We start from the raw sequence: 14,605 nt of genomic DNA on the forward strand, positions 1-14,605 counted from the left end.
GAAGGCTCTACACTTCTTCGTACTTTGTATCTTGACCTTGAAAGGGGGGAGGTCTTTTACCTCTCTCCCATTAGATATAAACTTGAGGTGACTGTGGTATTGACTCAGAGCCCTCCCAAACGTATCCTGTGTCTCTGTCTTTTTCCATCTACATCTATTTTTTCATATCTATTATTTCTTAATCCTCACTCCTCATTTCAAGGACTATTTGGCAGGTCGTTCTGGTCCCCAACACTGTCCATGCTCCTAATTTACTCAGGAGATCTTATCTATTTCTCCTTCCTAGGGTGATCCATGCATATCTCTCTTATCATGAGTTTTTGGATACTTGGCAATTTTGATATAAAATGTATTCTATTATCCTTGAACAAAAGATTAATTTGGCATAAGATAGTAATATTAGCAAGCTAAAGGAGACAGAGTTAGAGGAAGGGGAAGAAATGAGAAGGCTGAAGAAAACTTTTTATGTCCCAGGTTCTGTGCAACACACTTCAGATAAATCTTCATCTCACAATAGTCCTGTAAGACATCAAGGCATGACCCACCATCACCCTTATTTAGAAGAATATAAACTGAGTCATGAAAACAACACACAATGTATCACAGCTGGTTATTGTTACATGCATTGTGCTAGAGAATAGACCTTTTCGCGTGCCTCAAAAGTAAATAAATATCACAATGTTCTGTCTCTACTATTAAAAAGATGTTCTTTTTTTATCAGAAGATAGTGTTCCCCTGTCAGAGCACAGGGAGGATTTCTCATTACATTAACAAGGGGTAATCTAGATCTCTAGGGAAGATATATATCTATTCTTGTGAGGACTTGCAGCAATTATAGTAATAAAATTCTTAGCTACATATGAAGTATTTTAATATATACAGTTTATACCAGAAAGAAGTAAGTCCTAAGTATGACATAGTATATCTATCAACATTAGACTTGTCTCATCTGCCATAAGTCATTTGCTTAGCTGGTGGTTTTTAGACTTAACCTTGCATCACAGTCTTTAATATGGCTTCTTAAACTACAGACCACTACTCTAGTCTTAAGAGATATTGATTCAGCAAGTTTGGGCATAAGCCTTTGACTCTGCTCATCTAGTGATTTTTCAAGTGATTTACCTGCTGCTGGCTTAGATGCCATAATTTAAGAACGACTACTTCAGATAGGAGTTCATATCTTCACCAATCCATGTAGGATGGCTGGCCTGTTATGCCAACCATTGGAGGATAGTCTGGGCTACATAGTGAAACTTTGTCTCAAAGAACAAATATAAATATATAAATAAAAAATTTTCTGTAAAGAACCAGATAAAGGACTTTGGCTTTTTCCTGTGGAATATTTAGCCTGAGTTGTGACTACATGAATATTTCTGTGAAGCCTATGTTTCCATAAAGTCTTACTCATGGAAATAGGCATCAGAATGGATACCAAAGTAAACTGCAGTTGAGTAAATATTTGCTTATATAATTCACTAAAAGGGTACTCATGGAAATTACTATTCATGTTAAACAGCAACTCTCTGGAAACCATTTACCCATGTTTCCACAAATCTTACTTCCAAGTTTTTAAGTAAAATCTATAGACCTATACAAGAGATGAATAGGAGAGGAGAAAGTCCAGCATTACCTATGAATTCAGTGGAAGAAGTAATACTTAAATGTAAGGATCTTCATAAATGCTTATAGTGGAACAGCATCTTCACTTTCACATTTTAGTTTTTATTGGATATTGTTTATAGGGTTAGAGGACATAAATCCACCACTATGTCACTCTAGTGAATGACACGGAAGTTATTGCAAAGAGGTCTGTACTGACTAATACACAACACACAGTGAAAGTGCTTTAATTGCTGAGTATGCAGGCAGTGTATTTGATCCTTATCCATACTTCAAACAATTTAAAATGCAAATATAAAGTTAATACTCTATGTCTGTGGAGCTCAGCATTAACTTCATAGTTAAGAAATGTAAAATTGGACAAAATTCAGAGGAATGTTTGTCATAATGGAACATAATTTAGCATGCCAAAAATAACTACATGCAAGTACCACAAGGAAAGTTAGTATCATGAGTCATCTTACAAACTTCAAATGTGAATATCATGTCAAGTCTCCAACAATCTGTTATATGCTATGAAATATAAATATTTAAATAAAGTATTATAGATGGCTACACATTCTAATATAAAATAATTTGAGGCTGGATTAAAGTGTTTTATAGCATCATTTATAACATCTACCTTTCAAAACATTTTACTAAATTCCATTAAATCAAAAATTTCAGCTTGACAAATGGGTGCACATTTACCCTTAGGCATTTAATTCTCTAGTAACACAGTGCTTTTCAAAGAGTGTGGCATTTTAAGAAAGAAAAAAGTGTTCAAAAGAGAACTGTAGTCCAAAGAAAATTGTAAAGTGTTGATTTTAAGCACATTCCATAAGTTTCTTTCCCTCAAGACTCCTCAGAACATTAGTATGCACGGTGTATAGAGATTTTGAAAGATTTAGAATACTATGTGGACTTTTCTGTTCTCATTTAACACAAAATATAAATGTCATGGAAAGTCCCTAAAGTACCAAAGAAGAGTACTCATGGGAAAATAGGGCTTTCAGCACTTGTATTTGTTTTAATTAAAAAAATCAGGTCAATTTAACATATATTTATTGATACCTCTCAAATTTGCTTGAGCTTTTAAAAGTGAACTGGTTCATTTTTTGTTCCATTCAAAAAAAAATCTACCTAGAACATGAATATTATGATTAGACATACTTACACTCCTCTTCAGGCCTCTTCCGAAGTGCTGCACGAGCCTCCTTATAAGGACTTCGCTGATATTGTGGGGGATTCCTTCCCCGTATTAGGCTCTCCATCCTGTAAGAGAAAGACCAAGATTATTTTAATACCCAAATCTTGATTGATAATGGAAATATCAAATTCAAGTTTAAATACTGACAGAAACTTTATAGTCCACACCACTGAAATTATCTAAGATAAGATGACAAGGGAGCACGGAGCATGGTAAGCTGGAAAGTGCTTGGCTTTTAAAAGGCATTTTGATTTAAAATGTTACAAAAATAACATGTGGCACTAGAGAAACAGCTCAGTAATGCCAGTACTTGCCCTATAAGCACAAGGACTTGACTTTGATCTCCAAAAACCATGTAAAAATATGTGATGGCATGCTCTTGTAATCCCAGTGCTAGGGAGGTAGACAGAGGGATCCCTAGGGCTTGTTGGTCAACCACCACAGACTACTTAACAAGTTCCAGGAGAGCAACCCCATCTCAAAAATACAAACTAGACTGAGCAATGACAACTGACTTCTTCTGGCATCCACATGGATGTGCACATGTATGTGTACACACACACACACACACACACACACACACACACACACCACACACACACAACAACACCATGTGGACAAAGCTCATACACAGTTCAATAAGAGAATGTCAAGACTGAATGTTTGTGTCTTACCCCCAATATAAAGGTATTTGGAAGTAATTCAATTTAGAAGTAGATTTAGAGGATGTTATAAGGGTGGGGTCTTCATAGTGGGATCACTGTTCTCCTAAAGTGGGGAGAAAGAGCAGAGATCTCTCTCTTCCACACAGGGCCAGTGAGAAGACTGTCCAGGAAGAAGGCCTTGCCCCAAAGCAAATCTGCCTGCACCTTGACCATGGATTTCCCGGTGTCAAAGTCATGCGTTGTACATGTACATCATTTAGCCACTCAGTCTATGACAATTTATCATAATAGTGCAATCACTCCAAAGGGAAGTTATTAAGAAAGAATAATCACTTGAAAGTAAGCACATTTATAAAAAAATAAGAAAGTAACCCTTTAGGAAGGAAGAACGTGCCCTGAACATTTCAATGATTAGTCTTCAGGAATGGACTTGCTATTTCTTTCCATGCTACTGGGTGAATCTGAAAGGATTTCTTTATTATTATTGTTATTGTTTCATTATTAACAACAATAATTATTACTATATATACATATTAATGTGCTTGTGGACATGTTTATAAGATATAAAAAATTTCAGAATATACAATTATAACTTGAATCTTAGTTCCATTTGAAACTCACTTTAGGTGAGAAAAAATTATTGATCTTGAGATAATGATGGTACCATGGCTGTAACAAAAGAGGTACCTGAAGGAGTTAAGACACAATTTGCTTTAATATTGTATTGTGGGAAGGGATCCTAACTTTTGCCATGAGGGTTAGACATGCAAACTAAATTGTATCAGGTTTTCTAGTTCCTGACTCTTGAACCAATTCAATACAATTTTAATAATATCAATTAGTAAACATATGAATTTCCATGACAGTGTAATGATAATTTAAGTGGATATTGACTTATAAGTTCAATGTACTAAATAGAGCAACAATAACTTGCATATGCAAATGTCTCCATAGATGTGTAAAAGTATGTTTTTTAATCCTGGGGATTGAACTGAGGGGGTCTTGAATGTAGTAAGTACTCTACCACTGACCTACATCTTCAGCCCTCACGTAGTTTAAAGAAATCAGTTTTACTTATCATAATTAACTTCTGCTATGAAATGAGAAGTTACCTAGGTTGTAAACCATTCCTGAGAAAACTATTGTTTTTAATATCTCTACTATGTGAGAATAGAAGTCCATTTACATGTAGCTATGGTGGGAAATAGGTGAGGTGCTTTCAAGAGTCAGGGAGTTTGCACTTGAATGATTACAATTGGAATCCAAGGACCAAGTCTGTAGAGGCTGCATTCTGGGAACACCAAAGATATGTCAGGAGATATGCAATGTTAGGAGTAAAGCATGACAAAGATGGGGTGGGCTTCATGCTGACTGTTGGCTGTGGGGCCCAGTTTAAAATCCTTTCTGTGACTGGTATGCAAAATAAATAAAAATTTCTTAATAAAAATAAAAAAAATCTTTTCTCTTAGAAGATGGCATCAGGGAAACTTGCTCACTTAGTCTGTACTTCAGTTTTTCATCAGTAAAGTCATGGTCACTTCTACTATCTTATTGTGAGGATTAGACATGTCATCACAGATGAGGTGGTTTGTGATATGTCACAGGGCAACAGAGCAGGTGAAGAAATGGTTATGAATCACAATTTTGGTAAATAGAAAAGAAACTATGAAGTGATACTATTGTGTACATTGTGCTAGGGAAAAAATGTCAAAACTTCCCTTTATTCATTAAAGAATAGGAACATTTAGCCTTGTGGAGAAAAATATCTGAGGAAATAAATGTTTCAGTCATCATAGAAATAGAAAACATTCACAGACATTGCAGACACATAAATTAAACTGCTTTGAGATTCCATTTCACCCCAGCCAGATGAACCACCATATAAAGGAAAACTATAGCAAGTGCTGGAGAGAATGTGGAGAAAGGGAGCCTTTATCCACCACTGGCAGGAAGGCAGACTAGAGAAGCCACCATGGAAATCAGTATGTGTGGGGGTCCTCAAAAAACTAAAAATAGAACTCCCATATGACCCAGTCATACCATTTCTGGGAACAAACCCATAGTACTCCATATCCCATGACAGGGAATGTACACCCACATCATTGTTATTCACAATAGCCAGGAAATGGAGTCAGCCTAGATGACCATAACTTATGAATGAATGGATAATGAAAATGTGGTTCATATGTTTAATGGAATTTCATTCACCTGTAAAGAAAAATGAAATTTACAGGAAGATGAATGAAACAAATTATACCTAGTAAGGTTCAGAAAGGCAAACACCACATGTATTTCTTTATCTAGCTTTTAGTTTTTATGCACAAGTATTCATGTAGGAAGGGCATGGGTAGTGATCAGGAAACTAGAAAGAGGCCCTTGAGAAGAAGAAGAAAAGGATGGAGCAGGTATTAGAACACATGTGATAAGAGTGTGGGATTGAGAATACTGGGGTCCAGAAGGGTACAAACAAAGTCAATGACAGGTAGGTGGGGAGAGAGAATTAATCAAGACCATGTATGTATGAAAAGAAAAAAAGAGACATCCATACATAATAACTGCCAATTTTTAGAGATGAAAATGTTAATACAGTACACTTCAACTGATCAATTCAATTTAAGAGATCATATATGATAATTTAAGAATACTTAGATAAATAAAAATGGCCTATTATCCACATCATACTATCTGAAGATCTAAATACCCTATTATAGTATTATTCTCTGACTTTAGGAATAATACTGAAGCATATATAATGTCTCACCATTTACTCCTGTTTCATTCAATACACAATGACGTCTCCCAAAAGAATATTTTTAAATTGAGTAAGTAAAGGCTTAGAGTTTCTCAGTGATGTACTCATAGCCAAACAGGATGTAGAAGATGTAACCAGTCTTTCCTGCCCCCTGCTTTCTGATTTTTACTTCATTATTCCCATGGACTCATGATTGTATGGAAATTATATGCCTACTACTCTACTAAGAAAGATATCTTTAAATGAGTTAAAAATCCTTCATGTACATAAAATTAATACTAGACGTCTACCTATATATGAATGTTTTATATATATAAGCTACTCAGTAATCAAACAACACTATATAAATATATGTATATTTGTTTGTTAATATGCTGATTCCGTGTTGTGTTTTGATTGCTGTCCTGGTGTCACTTAAATGTCAGCTTCATTCAGTGAGATTACTTTCAAGAACTACTGAAAAGTTAACCAGAGCCCAAGAAATTTTTCTATAAATTATGTATATCACATGGTCATGGAAGCAAACATTGAAGACATTAAAATTCTCTTTATTCTTTAGAATTGTAAATGTTGTGCCCACTGGGAGACACACATTCATGTACACAGTGTTATATAACTGACACTCCAGTCTTCTGGGGATCACACTGCTGTCTGCGCAAACTCTTCAACCAGTACAATTTATGATGCATGGTGTGCATTAGATGGATAAACAAAGTTTCCAAGGATGAAACCTTGTAGTACCTCCAGAACTCTGCAAATGAGCTGCACCATCTATTCTCCAGCCTGGCATGCCCCCAGTGGAGTGTGTTAATAGTTCCAGCAATGAGAGATGAAGTGTGAGGACCACAGGTGAGGCAGATGGTTTGTCTCATTGAGAAACTCTAGGAAGTGTGCCCCACATGTCCTTTTCTGAGAAGTATGTGTATTCATGTAAATATCAAACAGCATGAGTGGACATTTGGAATTTGTAAGCCAAAGGTGTCTGCAATCTGTTTGGTGTCTCCCCAAAGCCTGTTTGTTGTCTCCCCAATCTAACCAGGTCTCAACCATTTGTGAACCTTTAAATAACCCTTCACCCTATTCCAAAGGGTGCTCATGGTAGTAGTCAGTAAAGTCAAGTTCTGCATGATTCTGATCAGATATTGTTCAGTGTTGAAGAACTCCTACAAACATCAATTACATATTTGAAAATGCAAGGGAAGCAAATTCAATTGATAAATTCAATGACAAATAGAGAGGGGGATCAGGGCTCAGGACAAGAGAGAAGGTAGGATGAATACTGTAAGAGTGAAGAATGACCAAAGAGATAGTGCAAAGTCTTGCTACATCACCTGGTGGTCTATCAGAGGAGCCACTGAATAATTTGAAAGGCTAGTGATTCTCACAGTAAAATGATTTTAACTTCAGACTTGTCTGGAATAGAATACACACTTACATTGATATGGAATTGTGGCCTGGAATGAGAGTGTGGCTAGGAATAAAATTTGGTTGATGTAGATTTATTCTGGATGGAAGAGGAAGAGAGAGACTAACTTGTAGCACAAGTCTTAAAAGGTCTTATTAATAAAAACAAACCCAGAGCAAGGTATTGGGGTGAACACTGAAAGATCAGAGAGACAGAACCAACCACAGCTAACCTCACCTCACCAATTCCTCAGCTCTGACTGGATCATGATGGACATGGAAGTTGGGGAAAGAATAAGTTTTCAGGCATAAGCATCCTCAATGTCTATTGTAGGCAGGTTTTACCATGGTCATTTCATTATGACTAGTCTCTCTCTTTCATTGTGGGTTTTGCTATACAAGTTTCTGAGAGGATGGGGATGTAGGGCAGCTGTGGTGTCCATCTGCTGGCTATGCACAGCCACTGTGGACTTTAAACTGGCTAGTGACACAGAGGAACTAAACTTTGGATTTAATAATTTTATTGAGTCTTAGTTAATTCCTAGTTTATTCCAATGGGAATTTCAGTAACCACATATGACTACAGCTTTACACAGCTCAGCATATCTAAAAGTATCTAATATTCACAACATCATTCACATTTCAGTTTTTTCTATTGATGTAATAAGACATCACAACCAAAAGCAACTTGAGGAGGAAAGGCTTTATTTCAGCTTACAGTTCTACATCACAGTACATCTTTGAAGGGAGTCAGGGCAGGAGTTCAAGGCAGAAATCTGGAGGAAGGAGATTGAGGCAGAGACTAAGAAAGAATACTGCTTATTGGCTTGCTCATTATGGCTTGCTCAATCTGCTTTCTCATAGTACCTAGGACCACCAGCCCAAGGCTGGCACAACCCACAATGGGCTATGCCCTCTCATATCAATGATTAACCAAGAAAATGAATCCCAGACTTACCCACAGACCAACCTAATGGGGTACATTTTATTAATTGAGATTCTTCCAAAACAACTCTAGCTTGTGCCATTGACATAAAACTAGTCATTACAATATAGCTTATGTATCTATAAATTAACACTTTGATAGAAATAATCCATACTAAACTAAATAAATCACAAAACAGGACTAAAAATGCAAGGACAGCCTGATTATGCAGATAAAAGGATGATTGTCACATATAGTTAGAAATAATAGTAAACATAGATTTATACTCTTGTAGGTAAAGGAAACTATAAAGTCAAAGAGTACAGTGGCAACATACTATGAACATTAATTTTGCAAAGCCTTTAAACTGTCACTTCCATGGTCTTCCAAGTCTCTTTACTTAGATTTGTATTTAAAAAAGAGTTGAAGGAGCAGTGGAGTGGGCCTTACTTCATCAGTGGTAAGTTTTTGAAGGAGGGTTGAGTCCAAACCACAATAATCTGATCTCCAGAGTATGCATGTGCAGGGTATAACTGAGTGCTTATAGGGATCCAAGTTGAATGACAAATGACAGCATAGAAACAGTCAGTACTCAGGGATCTTGGTTAAATATGTTGAATACATCATGGGCAAACTATAGTCAAAAAGGAAGATCACTGTGAAGAGAATGAATTTCATTTAAACAAACTATCTAGAAAAAGTAAAATTCCTATACCAGAAACACAGGCAAAAGGCTGTGGGGTTTGGAGCTAAGTCAGGTGTCTAGAGGGAGATAGCAGTAATTTCTCAATGAGCAATAATCATCAGTGGTTTCAGAGAGGAAACAGTTTTATATTTCTGGATCATATGCCTTGAAAACCAGCAAACACAATGGAACATTTTCTCCATTTTTGAAACTGATTTTTCATTTGTTTGTGTTTGTGTGACTTATGCATATGTCCATATGTGCCCATGTGCATGTAGGTACACATGCACACATACAAGTGGAGGCCAGAGCTTAGCATCTGAGGTCTTCCTTGATGGTTTATCAACTTAAGCTTTGAGACAGAGCTTTTCACTGAACCTGGATGAGTCTAGACTGATGGGCCAATGAACTCCAGGGATCTACTTGTCTGTGAAGTGAATGTTACTTCTACTGTGAATATCTTTTTACTTTGGTTCTTGGGATCTGAACTCAGGACTTCATGCTTGAGTGGTAGAAACTTTACCAACTGAGCTATTTCTTCAGCTCACCCCTTATTTTTTTCCCAAAAGAATAGAATAAAAATTTGATAGGTACCGTTAAATTTTTCTTTGTATAAAAGGAAACCAGTTCTAGAATGTGAACACTATATAATTTCCTCTGCAGATGTAGCAAACAAATGCTTTGTGAAAAACCTGAGATGAATGACAGTAACTTATGTAGCAACAGGAAAAAGTCAAGGTCTTAAACATCAGAATTCAGGCCTTGCATCAATTTCTTCCCTTCTAAGTTTTCAGAAAAGATTTTATACGTTTAGTCCATCTAGGTAGTAGCACTGTCTAACAGAAGGCTGCTATCTTCATGAAGGGATCTTGTAAACAAATTAGGTAGTACAGGGATAGAAAGCATCCTTTAGCAAAGTCCTTAAAAAATGACTAACTTGTGAGATTTAGAAATATGCCCAGCAACTAAATCATGAAAGAATATCTATTTGTAATATTTAGTTTTCATGCTTTTTAATGGTTGGTGTCTATGAGTGAGAACCCAAAAGTCACCAGGGAATGGACCCCATTCCTTCAGAGAAGCTGCGGTGACCTTCCTCTCATCCCCAACTTTGTCTTCTGGATCTTACACCTAAGGATCCTACACAGTTATCCTACCCTGGAGTCTGGCAGAAGTCATATCTTATGGGCCTGGCCAAACCAATTGAAAATCGTGTATTTATTTGAAAGTATTTAGCAAATTAATGAATGGCATTTGATAGAAATGTTTGCTCCAGTACAGGGCTAATGTGTCTATGGTTATGCCTCTATTTGGTCTCATAAGGACTCTCTGAGGTCAGTATTTTAGAGCAAGATTAAGACTCATGCTTAGACTTCCTGTTTCTTGCAGATCCCCCAACTTGAGCAGAGCTGGCAGAAGAAGTTCTTTTCTTTTATTCACATTACTTATCCTTCCAATGGAGACTTCTGTCTCAGAGAAGGAAGTACTACCACATATGATAACTGCTTAGATATAGAAGAAATGCATGCCAAGGGACTATAAAGTATTCATTTCTTGAAGGAAAATGGAGGTGGTTGACATCAAAGAATAAATGTCATTCTTTTGGAAATACACAAAAGTATATAAATAACCCACCATAGCTTAGAATATAAATGACATCAGTCCTTCTAGTCAGATATGAGATTAAATTCTGCCTTCAACCTGTTTTCCTTCTATGAAGAATTTCTGGACACATAGGCCAGTGGTCAGTCTTTGGACTGAGAACTGCTGAAATAATATTCTGGAGTTTTCTCTAGAATTTTTCATATGGTAATGACCACTCACAACAATGGTACTGTATATTCTCTCCAGGTAGATGAATCACCATGGTTAATACAGTGAAAATTCTGATGGATATGAGTAAAAGGCAAGACCATGGTCCCAATCATGCTGACAATTTTTAGGACTTTTCAGATTATAAAATACTTTAATCTCAGTATTTCATACTAATATGAGAAAATAGAACACATGATTTCCTTTACTGGAGAAAGAATAATAACATTGACTAATTTGTTTAGGAAGATGGGTTTCTGGGAAAACCTGAATTAAGTCCCTGTTTAAGACTGGGTAAACATCGTGGAACTCCAGACAACTCTGATGGAGTTGTACAATTTTGTGATTGTTTCGGGAACAACAACAACAACCCTAAAAACAAAACCCCAAAGACTCCAAAACCTTTTTCCTTTATCCCCTTTCCTTGTGGGGCCACTAAGAAATACCAGGTACATAGTAATTTCACCTGTAGCATCTGTGCCTGTCATTTCTTCTTAGTTCCTTCCCGGAGTCAGGAAGAACTTGTTCTCTCCACTGGCTATTGACTTTTTCGGGGAAGGGTGAACTCATTCTCCACTAAAGAAATGTCAAAGCTTCTCTTTTGATCTTTGCTCCATTAAGACCTTTTAAGTCAAGAGTCAGATTTTTCTGTGACTGATGACTTCTGTTTTACTCAGTTCTTGTAATTGCCCATGAGGTCCTGTGTAACTTTTCCTCATCTCACGTTTCCCTCTATCTTATTTGATCCCATGTTACATATGCTCAGTTGACTGAACTTGAGCAAATGTAACAGACTCTTGTCTCAGGCCTCTACCTTGGCAGTATCATTTCTCTGGAATCCCTGCACTTATCCATTTTTGTTTAGATGTTTCTCTTTCAGTGGTGCTTCCTCCAGTAGCCACACTCCATCCTTCACTCCCTGCAGCTTCCCTGATGTCCATAGCTTCACCAACTTCTTGGTCTTCCTCACCAGGCTCTTATTTTCATTTTGACTTAAGTGTCCATCAGTTTTAGCATCATCTTTATCCTCTTTCAATTCAGAATTTGTTTGTTGACTGTAAGAGTCAAAACATGCTTCAAAATGAATGTATAATAATGTGAATATTGCTTTTGTTTCTATTAAATAGTAAGAAAATGTGAATATTTTCCAAAGATGATAGTGAACTTGTTTATTTTTCTTATTTGTTATATTTTGCTTGTCTATTTGAGGCTATCTATATTGTTGAATATGAGGAGGCTACAACATCCTAGTGAGCTAACTTTAACTGTGAAACAATGATTGGGCAACCAATGCTGCTGTTTGACTTTTAGCCTGTTTACCTTGTAACACAGGGCATTATGTGCTATGGAATGCTGTTCTATATGTTGTGATTGCATGTTGCTCTGATTGGTTGATAAATAAAATGTTGATTGGCCAGTAGCCAGGCAGGAAGTATAGACGGGATAAGCAGACAAGGAGAATTCTGGGAAGTAGAAGGCTGAGTCAAGAGTCACTGGCCAGACACAAAGGAAGCAAGATGACAAGGCAGAACTGAGAAAAGGTACCAAGTCACATGGCTAAACATAGATAAGAATTATGGGTTAATTTAAGCATAAGAGCTAGTTAGTAATAAGCCTGAGCTAATGGCTGAGCAGTTGTAATTAATATAGGCCTCTGTGTGTTTACTTGGGGGACACCAATGGGAAAGATTTGTCCTGACCACTGGCTGGCTGGTACATAGGAAAACTTCTAACTACAAGTATATATTCAACATTAATGTCCCAAGGAACACTGTTTCACACACACTCATCTTAAGTGAGAAATATCTCTTGGAAAGAAATTATTGTTTTGTATTTTATCTTATTTTATCTGTTTGAGTGTTTGCCTACATGCATGTCTGTGCGCCATATGCATGCAGTGCTGAGGAAGCCAGGAGAGGTTATCAGATCTTCTGGAGCTGGAGTAACAGGTGGTTGTGAGCTGCTGTGTGGTAGCTGCAAACTGAATCCAGGTCCCCTACAAGAGCAGCAAGTACTCTTGACTACTGGGACACCTTCCCAGTTCCTTGTTTTGCATTTTAAATATATGTTTAAACATCAGTTTTAATGAGAATATATTTATAATTGTGTTCATTGACACTAATTTGGATTCATGTTTCCTGGCTTATTTTGCTTTCTGTTTTCTGTTTTGCCTTTCTTCCATTTTTCTCTTTATTTTTTATCTTGAAATTTCTTCCATGCCTAGATAAATTTATATATTTAATAGGTGCTTATTATTTTTCACTGAATTATCTACTTTTAAAACCACTTTTCTTGGTTTTGAAGATCTTCCTTGAATAGTTTCTTTCAAGTGAGTCAGGAGATTTTTAAATGAGCACAGTTGTTGATCTGAAAATGTCTGGATTCTGTACCTCCTAAAATAAATACATTTGTGAAATGAAGAGTTAATGATGCACAGTTGCACCCAATAGCCCACTGAATGTGCTGTTTCTGGCATTGTGGCTTCCTGGTTACAGCTTCAATGGCAGTTGCTTCTGCCTGCTCTGACCTCTGCTCTCTTCCCTTAGACACAGAAGCAGTAGCTTTCTGTCCGTGGAAACCTCACAGATGCATCATCCTGAATTGTTGCTCAGCTTCCTCTTTTCCTGGTCTTACAAATTCATCTGGTTATTTTTATAGACTGTCTTTTTCTCACATTTCCATCCATGTTTCTTGAGATGCCCACTTTAGAAGACTCAGGTATCTGAACCCTCTGTACTAAGACTCTTCTCGGTCTCTTTTCTGCGCTCTGGTTCATGGATAGACTTCTTGTGGTTGCTGGTTTCTCAGTGTATTTTGGGATTTTATATAATAAACTCATGTTTTTCTTGGACAACCATCTTTATGGGTTATTGAGGTTCTGCTGGTGATTTCTCTTTGTTGTGACTCTTAGATACTTCTTGATTTTCTAGTTATTGCAGCACTTCATTGGAAAGTTTTTAAACTATATCGTATGATTATGCGTCAGTTTCCATGGAAAGATACTGGCAGAGGTCCATGCTGATAGCAATGAAAGTCACATTTAAAAAACAAATTCTGTTATCTCAATGACACATATTTGGAAGTGATCAAAACAAGATAATAAAAATTATTTAAAACGTCACTTTTGTATCTGAAATATGAGATCTTGGAGCTTTAGAAATGGCACATAAATAAGTTTCCTGAGAAGGCAGAGGTAGGAAGACAGGAGATAGGACTCCCACTTCATCAGTGCCCAAGTGTCTATCTGTAAGACCTCTCTTATCCCTGGCCTTTATGTGTTATATCAAAATAATATCAAAAATATACATTATTACTTTAGGCTAAAGTAAAAGCCATTAAAAGCCTATAGTTGTCATATAAAAGTGGTGAATTGAAAACTAGCTGCCACTAGGTACACTGGGAAGAACCAATAAAAGAATGTATGGGTGGTAATCAACAGGTGCCCATCATTTTCAATATTAACTTACCAAAAGAACTCATTTCAGCTGGCAGAAATAGTCTATCAGCAAACAAAAATGTAAGTATGTCTGTGACTTTTGTGAAAAGCCTATTT

General features: G+C 36.6%; 1 protein-coding gene across 15 annotated transcripts in view; it reads right to left on the minus strand.

The window, feature by feature from the left end:
• Window positions 1-14,605, minus strand: part of Lrrc7 (leucine rich repeat containing 7) — a 477,706-nt gene that overhangs the window by 376,471 nt on the left and 86,630 nt on the right. For all 15 annotated transcript variants that reach the window (XM_052730896.1, XM_052730897.1, XM_052730901.1 and 12 more), the window contains one exon: window positions 2,777-2,874. In XM_052730896.1, coding sequence (XP_052586856.1) covers window positions 2,777-2,874 — 98 coding nt within the window. Of the gene's footprint in view, window positions 1-2,776; window positions 2,875-14,605 lie in introns of those variants that run through there.

Source organism: Peromyscus californicus, unplaced genomic scaffold (genome assembly GCF_007827085.1).
Source record: "Peromyscus californicus insignis strain IS unplaced genomic scaffold, ASM782708v3 Scaffold_9__1_contigs__length_137607984, whole genome shotgun sequence".
In the NCBI taxonomy this organism is placed as follows: domain Eukaryota; kingdom Metazoa; phylum Chordata; class Mammalia; order Rodentia; family Cricetidae; genus Peromyscus; species Peromyscus californicus.